Consider the following 20,146-nt stretch of genomic DNA (forward strand, 5'->3'; position numbering starts at 1 on the left):
ACCCAACTAATTGAAATGATGCAGTATTACAGCTCCAGACTGAGGTTGTTAGCCATTGATCCACTAACAGCCCTTATACTTTGTTATAAACTCCCTACAGCAAAATATTACCCTTCAGTTGAAATCAACGGGCAAGGATACAAATGTTAATATTCCCAAGGAGGGTGGGAGCAGATCAACAACAACATAAGAATGACTTCTGCTGCAATCAGGCTGACACTGTCAGCAAAACTCTAATATTGGCAAATTGCTACTACCGTAGCAGAACTTGCAAAGTAGAGGGCAGCAAATCACTTATCTACTCCATTTCTCATGTGATTTTAGGCAATCTAGAATCCGTAGATTTACATTTGACAACACTTCTGTATTTGCAGCATTACATTTTCCAGAGAGATAGTTTTGTTGACTATAATTAAAATACGTGACTCAAGGAATTTAAAAACCAGTATATTTATTACAATAAAGCTTATATATATACTTCGTTTCATCAGATGCATAAAGCATTATTCTGAGGGAAGACTGTACAAATATTAGTACCTGGAAGGAATAATAAATAGTATATCTGAGAAAAATCAAATTCAGGACACGCCAGTCATGGTACTTACCTATTAAAAATGACCATTTAAAAAAAATGGCTGTGACATCAGATATGCTTGACTAGGTGAATTGAGCTACACATACAATTTTAAAACAACTTTTTCCCCATTATTGTATGATGTTATAAGACATTTTCACCTGAACCCAGATAAAAGCATAGCTTACTTTATGTTAGCATATTCAACCACAATTATATGTAATGCATGAATCTGGATCTGTGGCTCCCTTAGCTCCCTTTCCACTGAGCAAAGCAATGGTTTAGCAGAGGATGTGAAATAAGAGTTAGTTCAGGAATAGTATTACTGCTAGTCTAGTTTCCACGTCACCCTAGTTAAGAGGCCACTTCATTTTATTATGACAATAATACAATTATTTAAAATAAAGTAATGAAAAAAGCCAGAAAGCAGCAAGCAATAAATCTTTACGAAGTTGATTTATGGGATTACTGGCAGGTTAGTCCACTATTAATGCTAAATTAAATTCAGCCTTCCTTGTACGAATATGGCTTTCGTCTCTGTTTATTCCATGGTAACAGAACACAATCCCTTAATTACAGCTGAGCTAAGCATAACTAATTTCGCTACTCCCTTTGCTAGACTCTTAACATCTATCGTCTGGTCTCACTGGATTTTTCCCCCCACTGAATTATCAGAGAATTCTGTTTGTGCTGCTGCTGCTTTACAAAGAAAAATGTTCACCTCACTCTGACACTGATATACCTATATTAACTGGAATGTCTTTGCAGCAACATATTGTTCTGATAAGATCTGAACCATTCTTGGAAGTCTTCACCAGGGTACAGAACTGATTTGGTTTTATAAGTGGCAAGCGCCTCTTTTCCCTGCATTACTCTTCATTCTTGCTTAGAAATTTTTGTTTGTAGAAAGTCTGATTTTAAACTTTCTAGAGTAGCTACAGATTGCAGTCATTAGCCTTGGTGGAGCCTTGGTGGAGCAGTGGGCTAATGCCTCCTTAAGTAACACCAGCTGCCTGCAATTAGTGCAGGTTCACATCCCACCAGGCTCAAGGTTGACTCAGCCTTCCATCCTCCCGAGGTAGGTAAAATGAGGACCCAGATTGTTGGGGGCAATAAGCTGACTTTGTAATAATGCCGCTTGGGGGGGGGGAAAGCCCTAATAAGCAGGCATATACATAGAATGAAGGCTACTGCTAAGCACATTGGTTTGTGCTTGAATTGTAAGCCGCCCTGAGTCTTCGGAGAAGGGCGGGATATAAATGGGATTAAAATAAAAAATAAAATAAATTATCCTTTGGTCTTCCAACTTATGGTGACTTGTAACAAAGAAATGCTCTGGTAGTCCTCCTTAACAACCATTCACTGAAGTACAGTTTGAAATAACAACTGCCTTTGAAAGGGTGTTTATGACCTTTAAAGCACTTCTGACCATTGCAAAATACTGAATCCCCCTTCCGCCCAGTCACATGATCATGATCTGGGTGTTTGGCAATTTGTTTGCACTTACAACTGGTTCCCAAGTGCCCTGCAATCATGTAAACATCATTTGTAATCTTCTCTGCTGGCTTCCCCAGAAAGTCACTGGGGAAGCTGGCAGGGAAGAATGAAAGCTGCTGTCACTTGCTGAGAGGACTCATTTTCGTCTCTGGGAGCTGGCTGAACGAGCTCCCTGTCAAAAGATTTCAGCTCCATGGAAGCAAATATGCAGCTGAAATCCTTCTCTCTATATCTCTCCATGCCTATGCAGCACCTGCGGAACTGCGAGAAGAAAAGGATTTTTAGCTCTGTAACTGCTTGGATTTTGGCTGCCAAAATCCAAGCAGACATGTGACTGAAATTCTTCTCTCCCTGAAACTCTGTCCCTGTAGAGGTGCAGGAAGCATCATACCTGCCGAGTTGCAAAAAGCTCTGTGCCTGTGGAACTGCAGGGAGAGGAGGATTTTTAGCTCCATGTCTGCTTGGATTTTGCTGCTGAAATCCAAACAGGCAAGGGGCTGAAATCCTTCTCTCCTACAGCTTTGCAGGCACAAAGCTGTAGGGAACTCCATGCCTGCAGAGCTGCTAGGAGCTCCACTTCTATGGAGCTGCAGGGAGAGAAGGATTTTTAGTTCTGTCTCTGCTTGGATTTTTGCTGCCAGTAAAAATAAGTGGGTTGCTTTGCACATAGTAGTGGGGCAGGGAGCAAGCAGAGCAGACTAAGGCCTCCCAGGAGTAAGCTGAGGCCTCCTGGGCCTAGTGGAGCAGGGAGCAAGCCGAAGCCTCCTGGGCCAGGCGGGGAGCAGGCCAAGATGTCCTGGGCTGTAGCAGCCTTGCATCACACTGCAGCACACCTACAACTTGTGCTCAGTCTGCGCTTGGACTCCCAGGGCCACAGACACCACTGAGACACCCCTGCGCTCCATTTTAAAAATTGTACAATTGTTTAATGGCCACAACTAGAAGATGCAGTCATTGAGTGAAGCAGTCATATGACATCTCGCTTAACGATGACTTCACTCAACAACTGAGATGCTGGTCCCAATTGTGGTTGTTAAGTGAGGACTACCTGTATGTTTTCTATAATAAAAACATAGATGTCTCTTCATCTCTGGATATTACTCGGTACTTTATGCATGTTTTATGCAGTAGTGAATTAATGAGCAACTTTGTAACTGATGGTAGCTTCTCCTTTTAATATTCAGGAAGATATGGACTATCTGCTAGTTCCCAAGAATAATATGGGCTATCTGCAACACCAACTTTGGATTCTCCTGCTAATCTGGTTCTGTGAATATCTAGTTTTCTATCTAAAGTATTTTTTATAGCAAAATAATAGGAATGCCACATTAGACAAGCAACTATTTGTTGGCCTCAATTTTCCAAATGTAATAGGAAATAATGCTGCCTTATTTTAAAGGACTGTTGTCACAAATATTACAATGGTAATTAGCACAAATTTGAGAACTTAAAAAGTGAGTGACATGTGGTGGTGGTGGAAGAAAGTTCCCGAATATGATATACAAAAGATACCAAAATGGGAACAGCTCCTTAAAATGTTCCTTCCATACGTGAAATAGTTGCAATTGGAATTATTTTATCTCTGTTTTATATAGTATTCAAAAAAATATGGGTATGAATGAAAAGATCCCACATCATAATTCAATTCATTCTTGTCAATCTGAAATATCACATAATTTCAAACAGAAGGCAATATCAAATAAAACTATTAGATGGCACGTGGCTGAATTAAAGTAATTAAAAATAAAGTTTTAAAGATTTCATAAATTGACATATGCATGCTTGCTTTACAAACAGAACCTCCTGTCTACCACAAAATAAATTTAGCAGCAACATATCTTAAATTTAAAGTCCCTGTGTTATTTAAAATACCATACCATATATCCAATGCTTACCAGGATATCAGTATTCTCAAAATAATTTCTCCAATATGGCCTGATTTTCCTTTGTCCACCAATATCCCAGACGTTCAACTTGAAACCCTGGGCTTGCACACTTTTAATGTTAAAACCCTATAATAAATAAAGTTAAAACAAAAAAATCATGAGTGGATACAGTACTTGGCTATAATTTCATTAGCTCATGATATTCACAGCTCATATATCTCAACCCTGGAAAATGTAACAAGATAAAAGCCTATATTGCTATTCAGATGAATTGACTGTAGGCAAGGTGAAGGATATAGTAGCCTTGCCTGTGTCAGGATCTATTTAAGTCAGTTAAAAATATATACATTGCAGCTTATAAGCAGAAAGGAGAGGCACACTGGAAAGTCAAAGAATAAGCAAATAAGGGAAAAAACAAAATGCTTCTGTTCTGAAAGCCAAACCCAATGGGCAGGTTAATCAGACGCAAAACTCTGAATATGACTTCATAGAAGATAGATAGAAGCACCAGCTAAATTTCTGAAAGACCCATTTCGTCAATTGAAGCTCCAACTGAAAGGGTGTGCAACTAGAAAAACGAGAAGTGGCACAGAGTGGCCACAAGCTCGGGGCAATACAAGGGATGGGTTCAAAGCTTGGAATCTGAAAGTAGGTTTTGCTTCCAGGCATGGGAGGATTTAATCAATAATTGCTTACAATTTAGAGCCAACATACAAATCTCTAGCACCACCTGCTGGCATTTCTGAGATGCTCATAACTGGATATCAGTTGAGACTTTGCTTGTGCAAAAACAAAACACCATCCCACCCCCACCCCGAGCTACATTACAGGCTACTCTTTTAATGAATGTATTACATACAATATATGCACTCTATATCTGGTAACAGTAACACATGAATACAGGTAGTCCTTAACTTACAACCATTCATTTAGTGACTGTTTGAAGTTACCACAGCACTGGAAAAAATGATTTATGATAGTTTTTCATGCCTGCAACAGTTGCAGTATCCCCATGGTCACATGACCAAAATTTGGACCCTTCGCACATTCGGACCCTTATGACGCTTGCAATGTGATCACCTTTAGCGACCTTCTGACAAAGTCAATGGGGAAGCCAGATTCACTTAATTCTTACTGACTTAACAACTGCAGTAATTCACTTAACAACCGTGGCAAGACAGGTCGTAAAAGGTGGCAAAAGTCACTTAACAACCATCTCACTTTGCAACAGACGTTTTGGGCTGTAAGTTGATTGTAAGTTGAAGAGAACCTGTATATACAGTATAGCACCAAACAGTGCTTCTAAAACAACCAGGCATGTCAAACTGCCGGCCTGTGGGCTGGATGCGTCATGCCGAAACCACGCCGACCCCATTGCCGTCAATGGGGAAAAAGTCCCAATATGTTGTGCAACGTCACGTGACATCGCGAGTTTGACATGCCTGTTCTAGACCAAAGGCTCTTCACACCATTGCTCAAAGGTCATTTTGTAGCCATTCTATTCTTTTTCGTTATGAATAGACATTTTGGTGAGAAAAAAAGAGAGGATCTGCTGCAAAGACACAAGGAGAGTTATAAACAGATAATGTTGTCAAGATCCCCTTAAATTATGTAAACAAGGCAAAATGATTGCATGATAAGCTCATAAACCGCACAATGGCACCTTTAAGTAGCAAGCAATTATAGAAACATAAAGTTGGAAAGAGCCATTAAAGACCATCCAGCCCCACCCCCTGTTCACTACAGGAATCCCAACTAAAGCATCTCTATATGAATGAATGTCTAGCTTCTGTTTGATTATATCTAATGAAGGGAAGCCCACCATCTCAATGGTTATGATTCTACTGTCAAACTGGATTTACCAGCTCCTGGGCACATTATACCTTCTGTTTTTGCAAGAGTTTAACAAAATTAAAAAGGAAGCAGGTATCCTTCAAATCAAAGAGCTATCCTAACCTTTATTTCCCATAATGACCCCAAATGCCACATAGCCTTTTAAAACATTGTTAGAAATAAAACCAATGATTGCCTTTTTAACTCCAAGTTATTTATAAATGTGTTTATCTGCCCAGAAATTTTTACAAGACTAAGCTAAGCTGGGCTTGATAATAAGTATCCTAAATGCTTGAGAAGATTGCAGGGAATAACCTCATCAGTCTACTTTCTGAGAAACAGTTGTATATCGGCCTGTGGGCATGCCACTATCGCTATAGTTATATCTCTATCATAATAGATTGCTTTTCTTTCTTAGATCACGTCCCACTGCTGGTTTCATGACCTAAAAAAAGAGGGAAATTTCAAACATTATTGGCTACTCTGGATTTTAAAATCAAAATTAAACTGTAGGATGCTGCCATAATTTTGAAAAAACAAATTGTGCAGCTTGAAAGTGATTCATGACTATTTGTACAATAAATACCACTGAATAAATATGGGACTAAAAAGTTTCATTTAGCATTTGAATAAGTACTGATGTGATATTTATATTGCTTGTAGTCATTTTATAAGAGTTAAAGTGCGATAGATTTAATAATCTATTGTTGTTTGCATATGGTAGATTATGATTGTTTCTACTTTTATACCTTGTATTTAGCTCTGGGAAGTCGGGGAGGGGGGAGGGGGAGGGAGGGAGGTGTTGGGGAGGGTTGGGAAGAGGGGAGGGGGTTGGGAGGGGTTTTGTTTTGTTTTCTTATAAATAAAATGTACTGTAAAACTTTTCAATAAAAAAACACCACTGAAATCTGGAGAGGGAGTTAGTTGTACGCACATCCAATGTAAATGTATTTTTGGAACTCTGCCAAACATCAAGATGTAGTCTTATATTTAATCACGGAATATTTGCTGTATCAGTAATATCATCTTTCCTTACCTGGGTTGGAGTGATATGGGTGATATCTTCAGATGCTAGTTGTTTCAAAAGTGTGGTTTTGCCTGCATTATCCAATCCCAGGAGCAGGATCCTAACCTCCTGGTCAGGTGCACTCTTCAACTTACGCAGAATTGATAGCAAGCCCTGTCAACCAAATAGAGAGGAAACTTGCTATTTTAATTATCATCTCCAAGACCTATTTTTGAAAAGTACATATGCTATTCCCAATATATGCTGCCGTTCCCTAGTTACAGATTCATAATATAGAATATATGATACAAAAATCAGGGAGAAACTATCCCCTTAATGGATAAGATTAAAAAGAAGTATTATATTGTTTTAAAATAAAATAATTAAGAACAAACACCAGAAACAAATTTAATATTTAATCTTTTCAAAATAAGGGACAAAAAGGAGATTGTTCTATGTAGAAAAACCATATACATTTTCTTAACGAGAACAATGCCATATATAACAATCAACACAAGAAAATGGAGATTTTGTAAGAACATTGATATTTAATGAAGGGACTGAGGAAGGGAACAAAAAGAAAACAATTAACATTTTGAAAAAGGTAAAGGTATGAAGAAAGAGGCTATAAAAGTCTATTTATATACAGAACCAGAAAACCTGTGACCTGTTAAATCAATCTTTCAGACATATTTCCTTATCAGATGCCTCAATTTCTAATGTACTGCCTTCACTGGAAAGGTTAGGATACAATCAGAGAGGTATCTTGCAAACTAGTCCCTGTTGCACTATATAGCAAAGTCAAACATCAGCATAGGAAAAGGTTCATGATATTTTGTACTATGGCATAAGCTGTCTTATGAGCATTTTTATATTACAAAATATTTCTTAAAATTTGACGAATTTCAATTCCACAAGAGTCATGGGCCCTGGATTTTAGACACATTCTGTAAGTTAGTCCTTCTGAGGTACCTTGGTTCAAAAATTCAAACATTGTTGCCTTAAGATGCACTGTTTCTCCCAGTTAAAGGTTAGGGGAATGAGAATTTTAGAAGTGTGTGTGTGTGTGTGTGTGTGTGTGTTCATATACAGACAACAGAGGAAAATAATGAAGAGAAATGTATCATCAACATGTGTAATTTATAAATCATATGACATTGCTAGAGGTTATATTTTTAAGTAGACTAAACATTTTGTTTTTGCTTGCAATCTGATCCTTTAAAATCAACTGATATCAATGCTAACAATAGAAAAGAGCACACATTTTAAACATTACAGAACACCCTTAGACAGTAAAAATGAAAATAAAGTGTCTGCAAAACCAGGATTCTGGTCTCCCTTGCAGTCAGAGTGCGAGCAAGCGTAGAAGGCCTCTCTGCGTCCATGCTCTCAATGAGTAGGAAAACATTCCTAGCATATCAGCTCCAAAGTGCGGCATTAACAGAACTGATGTCAGGAACAATAATGGTTTGGGTTGCCTGGTCTCTCAATCAGGGCAGCAATCAATTGGTTTACCTACCCATTAGAAAAAAGTCCAGAGAAGTTATGGTTCCAGTCTTCCTGGCAGCCAGCACAACACTGAATAACATTACAGAACAGGTACTAAACTTGGTGGCCAGATAGAAGAGTGCAGTCCCACAGCAGACCTGTCTGGTTAATCAGAGCTAAACACAAAGTTGATCCTGTCTGATTCATGTCAATCTTCCGTGCATTTTACACTGTGTGCATGAAAGCCTAGTTTCAGCATAAGATGGAAAAACTGCTTTCACATCAATGGTTGTAGCAGTGGGTTCAGAGTGACATACACATGTTATCAACAAATGGCAAGTAAAGCATCTTTGTTCTGGGGCACGGAAGCTGTGTGGATGGTTTTATGTTATTCCCAACTACTTGTCTAACAGTCATTATCTCTCTGAAATTTCACTATCTTTCTCACCTTCCTTCCCTTCTAAGAACTGTGTCTACATATTCTGTACCTTTAAGGGCTCTATTCAAGCATTTGATGAAGTGAACAGTGAAAGCATATGTAAAAAAAACCATTTGTTAAGGTGTCGAGAATTGCTTTTGCTGCAGTCTAGCAAGTTCTCTAAAAATACTGTGAAATAGTTATACTAATGGAATTCAAATTAAAGGACATCATTGAAAGCAATCTAAATAATAGCTTTACTAATAGCTACTCTATTTGGAAATAACTATTGTTAAATTTTTATACAGTTTCATCCAAAATAATTGATTTTTTTAAAAAATACTAACGTAATACATAACAGCACTTTCCATCTTTTTCTTATCCTTGATCTGTTGATTGGTTTCCTAGCTAGCATCTAAGAGCCAGAACATTAACTGATCCTGCTATTCTTATCCTACGACTGTGACATCATAATGGAAGGAACTATTAACTACGCTTCTAAGTGGCAAATCTTTTCACTACAATTTCTTAGTAAAACATCTTCTAGACTTTACAAAATCTGTCTCTTCTGTGTAGAACTATGTAGAAAACGATTAGCAAGAAGATGTAGCTGAGCTGAGGTGTGTCTCTGATTGTGGATTGATTTTTATTTCATTCCCTTCTACTATTTTAATTCTGATCATGACTTCTTCAATATGGACCCTAGTTCACGTTGGACTATTACTACACTTCAGCCTTATTGCTTAGCAAAGGGACTACTTAGATTTTGGGAACTTTAAATGAATAAGAAGTTCCACTCTCTAACATTTCAAGATCTATTTCAGTCTTTATTACAACAGACAAGCAGAAACAAGAAGCTTGAAAACATAGAAAGTATATGACTTATAAAGGCTTGAATTTTTAGAAATCAATATACTGTATATGTTTTTCCCCAATGTCATCACTGCTCAAAAATTAATTTAGATTTAGCTTTTAATTATGATATCGACTTCACTTATGGCAATTGTATTTATTTGATCCCATCAGCATCTCAAAATGGTATACAAGGGAAACTCACTTTATTTTGTTCTCATGAAACAATTCTTATGTAGATTATATTGAGAAAGAATGACTGCTCAAAGTCACTTAGTAAGTTTCCACAATAAGGTTGGATCTGAATTGTAATCTCTCTAACCTATCCCCAAACTTAGTGAACATACCTCAAGCGCTATAAGGGACACAGAAAAAAATCCTATATAAATATTCTGATCACAATTTTAATACAAATATAGCACTAACATAATATTATATAATAATATAATATAAGTAAATATTAACTGAAAGTGCTAAAAACGTTATCAGTTGCAAGATCCATAGAAAAAAAGATAAAAATTGACCTCTATTTAAACCATTTTCAAGACCTATTTGAAATAGTTTTTGCAGTCCTCCTAAAGAGGAATCTAATTTTTCTATGATATACTGGTTTTATTGAATTAGAGCTCATTTTTTACATTTATATAGCACTTCACTGCACATTGCCTTTAAAAATGTATTTCATAGCAGTTATTTTACCTTGACTGGATAATTTTTGTTTTTATTTTGTAAGAACTGATGTGGTGTACTATTTGCGGAAGCTGGATTAAGAATAAAAAAACCCCAGATTCTAGACATCCCTTAAGTGTAGATCATGGGTTTGACTTGTCCTCTCAGACTAAATTAGCATCAGGCTCTGTTTGATAAAGTTCGTGCATTGATAGCTGTTAACAAGAACTAGGCAAACAAATGGTACTTTTTAAAAAATCTCTTTTACTTTCAGAAGAGAAACTTACAAATTAATTTTGAACCTAATTTTGCATAAACTCAATTACTTTATTTTACCCACAATATAAAAGCCACAGGCCTATCAAAGGACATTTTTTCTCTGAGACCATTGTACATTTAAATTAATTTAGCAACAGAATAGTGTTCAATGGAGGCAAACACTGCTTTTCTGATTCTTGTACGTGGCAATTCAACATTCTCAATAGCATATGATTATATAAAGCTTCTAGTGAACGGGTTATCAACTGTGAAATTTCAGAAAAAGCTAGGAAGATAAATTATTTATACAGATAAGTATCACAGGGATATTTTGGGTAAGTGGGAGATATTTCCTTGGAGATATAAAGGGCATTACTAACAACATTTTGTTAATTTTGAGGATGGTATAACTGAAAACTACCTAATGGGAAAAATCAGTGGGATTTTTTAATAGCATATTTATGTTTGTAGAATAATTTATAAGAAATATTTATTTTCAAATCATAATCCATGGGACCTAATACAGAAACAGAATCTGAGAAGAGTTCAACAAAAAAAATTGAAAATACAGAATGAATTCTTCTAGGTCAAATATAACCTTTCTAGTACAGTGATCTGTTTTCTTTACTTGCCTACTAGAATGCCTATTTGATAGGCCAAAGCAGGAAATGATAGCAACAGTCCTCTCCAGCCGCTTTCCAATAATTAATATTTTTGGGGGGAGGATATATCTTACAAATAGGATATAGCTGGCATTATTTAGAGCCATTAGAAGATTTAACAATCATTAATATAACTAATCTCCTTTTAGTTGGCAAGCAGCTTATCCTGTGATAACTGCATAGCTTAAAATTATGTCGTACGTGAAGAATTGCTTTCTTTTATCTCACCTGCTTCAATTATCAATGAAGACTCTTTTCCTGCACTTATTCCAACTGTACAACATCCTCTTATTAAATAATTGTAGCCAGAACTGTACAGAACTCTAAATGTGGTCACATCACAGATTTGTCTAAAGTATATTAGTGGTAGTTTAATTTTCATTATTCTCTCGCACTGAATTCAATTTTTGTTATTTGACATACGTTTGTTTAATGGGTTCTCTAAATTGGCAGATAATTAGGTCAAACCACTCAAAATATGTTAAATTTTTCAAAAAAATCTTACTGTTTACTTTTTAAAATTTAATTTGAATATTATCACTATTTGTTTTTAGAGCACTTTTCTGAAAATGGACTTCCTGAAAAGAAACAAATCATAACTATTCAAGAAGATACAAAGAATACATCCAGCTTCTCTGCAAACTTATTCTCTTAGCATATTTTAAGTGCCTTATTCCTATCCATTTTCCATAAAATAGATTTAGTCTTAAGATTCTTTTTCAGTTTTACTTCAGGGTTTCTTTGCTAAATAACTTCAGACCCCGAGTATAAGCCTATAACGCAGGCTTTCTCAGTCTGATGTCCTCCACATTTGAGATTACAAATTGCAAAAATTATAACTAAGTTGGAATTGTTGTTAGATATATACACTGGGCGACCACTGGGGAAATTATCATGGGGAAACTAGCTCCTGGCACATGATATCCTTCGTAGTGACCTTGTTTCAATTTCAACTGATGATTAATGTAAAATAAAAGGGAAATTATTTATTTTTTCTTCACACAGACGTTCAACTCAACTTCATATGTACCGGTACTTACTTATCTTAACACTTGGTCACCTCATGCTTGCACAATTTAAATTTTAAAGATCTAAACCAGAATATTTACTTCTAAACACAGATTCTTTTTTAGTATGAAGTGAATACCATGCTGAATATTATGTACAAATAATAAAAGCTCAAATAATTAGAAGCTCATAGACATGCTTTAAATGAAGGTGGTCCAAAGTTTAATTCCTTGGCATCTTCAAGTACAGCTGGAAGACCTTCTGGCTGAAATACTGGAGAAACACAAGGCTTATGCAGATAGAATCTGTAGAAAATCAAGGTGGGGGAAGCAAAATGCATGAAGTACTAACCACCAATTATGCTAAGGCTGAAATGTATAACATCATTAATTTTCACATAGCAGTGTAGATGAACAAAGTAAGAGTGATAGAGACTGCTACAGGTTGTAGGAAGGACTATGAAATTTTGGGTATTTTCCACCAATATATGCATCTACTTGGAAAATCCCAAAACTTAAATTGTTCTACAAAAGGCTCTAGATATATCAGTATTTCATCAGAATTCACTGAAATAAAATAACTTAGTGCAAAAGGAGAAATTTGTATTCTTCAATTATACAAAATATTTGTATTAAGGAGCTATGACTACTGGCCAATCAAGTTGTTCTTGCTCAGCTAGTTCTCCCATTTCACCCCAAGAAAATGTTGTAGAGATTTTTTTTTGTTGTTAAATCGTGTCTGATTCTCAGAGATTGCCTGGATAAGTCTCTGCAGTTTTCTTGGCAAGGTTTTTCAGAAGTGGCTTGTCGTTTGACTTATTCCTAAGGCTGAGAGGCTGGCTTTGTGCCCAAGGCTGGATTAGAATGCACTTTCCTGGTTTCTAATCTGATGCTTTCGATAAGTACTATATCAATACTAAATGGAATGTACAGAATATACATATAAGAATTAAGGAGGCTACTGTTTGAAGCCTTATTATGTCCTATCTTACTGCCCCTGATTACAGTAGACAGCAATGGAAGAGAGACAGGAGCTTAATTTTAAAGGGACATTAAAGGACAATTTCTCATTCATCCTAACGTACCAAAAATGGATACTTTGGTTTATGGAATCTAGTTTAATTCTTACCAGATTTCCAAGATCCACAAACTTGTTTGTTTTCTATGGTATAGACTTATGCCCATAGGATTGTTTTTGGTACCAAAACTGAATGGAGTTTGGGCTTTCCACTAATATTCTCTCCCAAATGTCTCTTCTTTATATCAGCAGCGTAATCATATTTCAGTCACCAAACTATTACAGTTAATCAAAGATATACTATTAAATTCCATCCAGAGTTATTGAGAGTCAGGCAGCATATAAATTTAATTGCTATTATTGAATATTATTCTAGCTCTCCTCCATACACTAGCAAAAGAACAGCACAATTACCCTATAAGTATCACAATCCCAGTTCACATTTGCTCCCTCCCTTTCTCCTTTCCCTGCCCCTTAATTCTGTTCAGAATGTGACAGCAGGATTACATAAGGTGTACAATCCCTCTGCCTATCACTGATTTAGCGTGATAAAAGGAAACCTCTTCTATCAATACCTGATGGGTTTTTAAATACTTATCAAGTTCTGGGTGCAGTCTAGCTAGGCAATTTCAAAATTGGCACATATGGCATATAACCAAAAGAAAATCTCTGGGTATTAGAATCAGAAAAAAATATTCCTTTTCTTTCTAATACTAAAAAACCCTAGAAAGATGCATTTGAACTCTATTTTTCATGTACTTTTCGCAACTTAAGAAAAAACAACAACGACAGGACTGCTCACTAGCCATTTCCACTTGTAAAAAAATGGGTCAGTTCGTCCCCAGGAGACTCCAGGTTACAAAGGCTAAGCTCCTCAGTAGTCACATGTCTCTACAAGATTAAGAAACTGTCTTTTGAATGACACCATTTCAATGCCACAGATAGAAAGGATCACCCTAAGAAACGGAGCTTCGCACTGACTCCCATAAATGAATAGTGAATCCTGATTTCAGACTCTTTTAACAATTCCGAAGAGCAGAGTACAAGTAGAGAGAACACAGGGGATTTACAAATGCTAAAACGAGCGAAAAGCCCTATTCCTGGAATACTGTCATCTTTCCATCTCAACCTTCTCTTTCCTGGTAGTCATTTTGAACAGTTTCTCCAACCAGAAACACGGTGGACCATTCGCGGCCGTTCCCCCGCCCCCCTTTTATTTCATTCATGGGCCCATTCACCCACTTCCATCGCATCAGACCGGCCTCCCCTCCGTACCAACCCCTCCGTTCCCAAAGAACGGCTCTCTTCGACAACCATCAGCGCCAGGATTTGGAGTGGGGGGGCACCATAATTCGCCCTCCCCAACCTCTCCGTCCCCGGCTCTCTTCCCCCTTTCGATCTCACACTCACCATCCTCTACGCGGCTCTCGGTTACCATGGGCAACTGCGGCATGCGCACGCGCACTGCATCCCTCCTACGTAGAACGTTCGTCCCGGGTGCTCTCTGGGCGGTCGAAAGCGAAGGAGGGGCTTGATTCAAGAAACACCGCCCACTGGCTGCTGCTGCTTCTTCTTCTTCTTCTTCTTTTTTTTTTAAAAGCACGTTCTGTTCACAGCGCATGCGTTTTAAACTAAGGCGGGATCAGCACATTCTTTCCGTGGGTTAAGAGTCTTTGGATTGGTTGTGAAGGGCCACGCGTCCCAACTATTAGGGGGCGGAGAGATTAAGAAAGAAAAAAAATTAGTGATCACCCATGTGCTTTCAAGGGAAAGGCGTGTGTCTTGCCCAGTGGTGCTTGGCGAGTTACAGGTAGGAGTTGAACTAGAAAGACCCTGCGAAATAAGTGCTGTCTTTCAACCTGACAAGGGAGGAGGGAATGCAGGGGATGAGAGGCGACACAATAGGCTCGCTTCTGGCATTAGTGGGAAAAGGGCTTCAGGGTTTTCTGATAGCTTGGGAGTGATAGAATGGTCCGAGGTATGGGTGGAAATATCGGGGGAATCCAGGGTCCTACTCAGCAGAAAAATATGATGGCCACCCAAACTCCGGGTTGACCTCATATTTCTGCTTTAAGTAAATTCATTGGTATCTACAGATACCAAAGCGATTAACACCCATCTCTCGTAACTCGGTGTTGCGTGGGACTGCAGCAGCCCAGATTCCCAGAACTCGAAGACATAAATTTAGGAAATTGCTGTCAGTCACTTAGGTTCAGCGATTATAAAAGCTGGAGGGGGGAATGAAATATTGCTGATTTACGGCTCTAAAGGTAGATTGCTTAAACAAGAAGCCGTTTTGAATGGGCAAGATGTAAAATCAAGTCAGACCTTGAATGGTAGATGATTCATGCTGGTATTGCTTTGAAGATAAATCTCAAAGTGATGTGAAGGTTTTGAACACAAGCAATGGCCTGCCTACTATATATTTCAGCAGATCAAGCTATCCTGTTTTTTTGCCTTCATAATTACATTCATTCTCTGTATACAGCAGGTTTATACAGCTGTGATAGTTACTTATAGCCTCCATTTGTTCCACAAAAATAGCATACATCAGGTCCCCAAATCCTTTTTCATCTAAAGGAGAATGTTTGTAGCTCAAGGTTGAAATGATGGGTCCTTGGTGCTCTCTAAACTTGGTTGTTTTCTTGAAGAGGTTTCTGCTAGCACTGATGATGTTACCTAGTTGGGTAATGAAATCTCTGCAAGAAAACAACCAAGCTCAGAAAGTACCAAGGATCCCTTTTTCATCTGGATATTTACCAGACTTTTTAAAGCTTCAGCAAATTACTGTGTTATATGTTCTCAGACTGTGCCATGAGTTATGAATATTAACTTGTGTAGAACAAAGTAGTGAATGACTTCTTTCTCATCTACTAAAATTTCGTTTCAATGAAGTAGCCTTCTCATGTGTTGTAACTGGTGTAATGGAGACTGATCAAACTGTCACAGAATGTCTGATCTTTCAAGAAATTAAATATTTTGCAGCTCAGCAACAAGGAAAATAAGGAAAGTTGATTAATTGGCTAAGGATGTATAATTTTTCCAGTAGAAATATTAGAAAATTGAAACAAACCTGAAAAAGAAAAATGGGGTCATAAAAAAGAGAAGATGAGGCAGTAATTTAACATCCCTTATTCTGTATCATTTATTAATTTAAATTGTTTCAATAATCTTTCATGTGCATACATTTAAAAAAAAGAACTCAAAATTGTGAATGTGTGTGAAATACCACATCCAATGCAGATTGTTTCAAAATCTCAATCTTATTTTTCCCACTGTGAAAATGGATTATTCTGTGGGCATTTTTTTAATCTTTAGAAAGATCTCTCATTCTAGGGTTACTGAGTTTTACCACTAAGTCTCAGTATATCGAGTTTTGAGATCAGCTTTGCTCTATGTCTTTGTTAACTTTCTCAGTTTTGGTTTAAGGATGGTGACACAAAATATTCTTTTGCAAGGATGAAGCTGATTGGTTTTTGCAGTGTTCAAGGCTAGCTATTTGCAGTTAGTCAGGCAGAGCTAACTCCAAACTTGGCAGGGGAGGGGACTGCAAGAGAATCTGTTACTTGACTAAATCCTGGTCTTTGCTTTGGACAAGGTGGGGACCAAAGTTGTTTCTCCATTTTTCTTTTCACTTTTCTCCCCCTCTTATTAAAAGCAATGAGATTATGAGAGAAACTTGCTGCTGCCGTCAGTTGGGAGCATGTTCTGTTGGGAGTTTAAATAGTCAGGATTTTGGATCAATTTAAGATCATCTTGAACATTGGGCAAAGAATTGAAGATTTCTCAGCAGCATTAGAATATTGCCCAAGAAAACAATCTTAAGTGAACATGTCAGATATACCAGGAAAAATCAAATCAATGATCCTTTTAGTACAGTTAATCTCATCTGATTTCAATATCACTATGAAAAATGCTATAGAAGTTGTAGAATAGTTATGCTGTCAGGGAAAAAACCAGAATATGCATAACTTCATATGTGGCCAGATACAAAGTGGATTCACCTGTGTGAGGTGTGGTTTGAGTCATTACACTATACAGGACTACAAGTATTAGAAGACTACAAGTATTTTTTAAAATGGCCAAACAAGTAGGATGATATGTGGGATTATTCAGTGCTCCAGATTTGATTCAGAAGAAATACTCAGGAATGTGTGAGAGATCCTGCTTGTGACTCATTAAAGCAGATGGATCTGTTTCTATCATTGTGCAATTGCAGTCTTAATGAGTTGCCAAGGGTTTATGTTTATATTTCTTTCCATCTGAAATACCTCTTCCTAATCAGATCCAAAACATCATATTTCTAGTACATAGTATTTAAATGAGACTTAAGTATGGTATATAGTATGTTACATCTGGGGAGTAAATACTGTATATTCCCACTCAGTGCACTCAGTTGTACAGTAATGTCGACTGTGGCTTTTCTGTTGCAGAATGAAACCTGTTTCCTTTGACTTTCGCTTGTAGTGACCTAGCAATGGATTCAATGACATATATAAGTCCAGGCAAACCTTTCAGGAAAATTGCCTATTTGTTTATGCTACTAAATGTGTGTTTTATTTCTTAAATAAATATGAGAACAATTTCTCTCTGAGATATTGTTCCTGGCATGAAAAGGAAGAACGATTTTAAGATTGTCAGAAACTTTTGGTATTTTTCATGCTGACATCCACAAATAGAAGGACTTAGTTGTTCTTCAGTTCAAACCTGTGTGAAAAGCTATTACTATAGCCAAAGGGGGTAAAATTGTACATTTTGTCAGGGCAGATCCATTGATCAAATTCCAAGAAGGAATTGAGGTGTATAAGCAGATTTTGTGTGTATTTTCAGATCCCTCAAATTATCTTGATCCTTGTCATAGATTAACCACCATTGCTGACAATCTACCTTTGACTAACTAGAATTTCTCTTTGGCACTTCACCAGGTTCTGTTCATATTCTCAAGCACCATCTTTTAGTTTGCTGGCTAGTTTCAAAATAATATACAGGATATAAAAACATAGTTGTTGTATTCTTATAACATATTGTGCCTAAACCAAATTATGGTTTAAAATCATGTCAGATTCCACACAACACTGAGCCGTAAACTACCTAATTGCCATTTAGCTTTACGTAATGTATTGAGAAAACCTAGTCAATGTATGGTAAGTTCACATTTGTGGGAATTATTGAATCTGGAGAAGTATTTGCTCAGCCCTATAGACAGGATATCTGCTGCAGATTTTAGTATTTTAGTTCTCAGTTCCATATACAAATTGGTTACCAATCCATATATAGTATCCAAATATAGGCTTGCAATGAGGAGATCCTTTCTGTTTTGTGATATTCCAACTTATTTTACATATTTAAATATGATATAATTAAATAATTATGTCTGTCATTGTTTTAATTTCTTGTCTCTAAAAATAATCAGTGCTTGTATCCTTTCTGCTCTCAGTGTCTAGCCCAGGGGTAGGCAACCTTGGCTCTTTTATGACTCGTGGACTTCAACTCCCAGAATTCCCTGGCTCAGGAATTCTGGGAGTTGAAGTCCACGAGTCATAAAAGAGCCAAGGTTGCCTACCCCCTGGGCTAGCCCCTCTTTCTGTCAGTTTTCAGTCTTGTGGTCAAAGTCCTTTATATTTACGTTGATTTTTGGAACTCTGTGCTGGCAGTTTTAGTTATCTACTTAAGAGAGCATGCTGTCCATTAACAAAAGGAGTTGAATATTTACTTAGCAGTCAAGGGCATTTAGTTCTGTTTTGCCCCAGTCTTTTGAGATCTAATTATTTTGTAACAAAAAACTAACCTGTATGCTTGCTGAGTAAGATAATTTAAACTACCTGTAAAAAGTTTTGCACATTTTTACTATGATTAAAAATCTTATTAAAATTATATTCTGGTTGAAGAAGGGGGTGTTTTCTGTTGTCCTGATTCTCAACACAATGACACACTAAAAAACTCTGAACTCTCACACAAAAATAGTTTATTCTAAATGCTGCATTTTGTTTTGAGTGAAATTTTTGCTTTTTCACAACAGTAAAATGAACTTTGGTTTACAAATCTTTCCCACATTCTTGACATTGAAGCTGCTCTTGATATTACTCTTCCAACCATGTCAAAAACAAAATCAGCATGTTCTGCCCAATGTTCTTTTTTGTGTTTTCTTGATTACATGGAGTAAGTTGTGGTTAAGATGTTGAATCAGAGTAAAATATGACCTTATTTTTCATCTGAGCATAGCACTCTAAATCCTTTTATTACTTGTTATCATAACTGCTTTGTATGGCAAGTCTGTTATTTCCATATATTGACTTGTTCCAATTTCGTCTCTTTTTGACAAGCAACACATTTTGCAGCCAAAGTGATGTCAATCTAATACAGCAGGGGGCGCCAGACTGAATAAAGTGTTATACACAATAAAATAAAACTAACTTTTGTCAAGGTTAATTCAAGTGTTCATTAGAGAATAAGAGCAGAACAAAAACTGTTCATGTTATCTGTCTATTCAACTATGCTTCAAAGACAGTTCTGTTGGTAGTAAACAATATAAAGAACTATATTGCCTCAAATTGCTTTGTAAATTTAATAAAAAAACATCTAATACACATTTCAGTGGTGGCTTTTCACACATCATGGTTCAAAATGTTTGAACTATTAAATTGTATCCCATGTTAGCAAGTATTTTAACTAAAAATGCAGGTTTATATCAAATATGCCAATAAATCAATGAAATAATTTTTTTCTCATGGCTGTAATTCAGGACTGCTTATGTAATTCTAAACAGAATAATCCTATTTCTTAATATATTGCATTGTAATGAACAGCCAGAAATTTTCCAATGTATGTAAGGAGTATAATAGGACTATATGCATATAGTAAAGAAACATTTTTTTTTATTTGAACATGACTCCTAGTATCTTCATGGACATGTCCCCATACTTTTAATCACAACAGTTGAGGTGATTTGCCATTGCTTCTACCCCATGCAGTTTCCCC

At 36.8% G+C, this 20,146-nt stretch overlaps 2 protein-coding genes across 2 annotated transcripts in view; one reads left to right on the top strand and one right to left on the bottom strand.

Annotated features, from left to right (window-relative positions):
• ARL3 (ARF like GTPase 3) overlaps positions 1–20,146 on the bottom strand; it is a gene marked incomplete at its 5' end in the record, with an annotated part of 42,754 nt that overhangs the window by 18,191 nt on the left and 4,417 nt on the right. Inside the window, 2 exons of the mRNA XM_081329937.1 lie at positions 3,967–4,083; positions 6,827–6,970. Coding sequence (XP_081186063.1) covers positions 3,967–4,083; positions 6,827–6,970 — 261 coding nt within the window. The remainder of the gene's footprint in view (positions 1–3,966; positions 4,084–6,826; positions 6,971–20,146) is intronic.
• SFXN2 (sideroflexin 2) overlaps positions 14,943–20,146 on the top strand; it is a 33,796-nt gene continuing 28,592 nt past the window's right edge. Inside the window, exon 1 of the mRNA XM_081329863.1 lies at positions 14,943–14,978. The gene's annotated coding sequence lies outside the window, so the exon portion shown is untranslated. The remainder of the gene's footprint in view (positions 14,979–20,146) is intronic.

The sequence above is a fragment of the Vipera berus genome (genome assembly GCF_964194415.1).
Source record: "Vipera berus genome assembly, chromosome: 5".
Taxonomy (NCBI): domain Eukaryota; kingdom Metazoa; phylum Chordata; class Lepidosauria; order Squamata; family Viperidae; genus Vipera; species Vipera berus.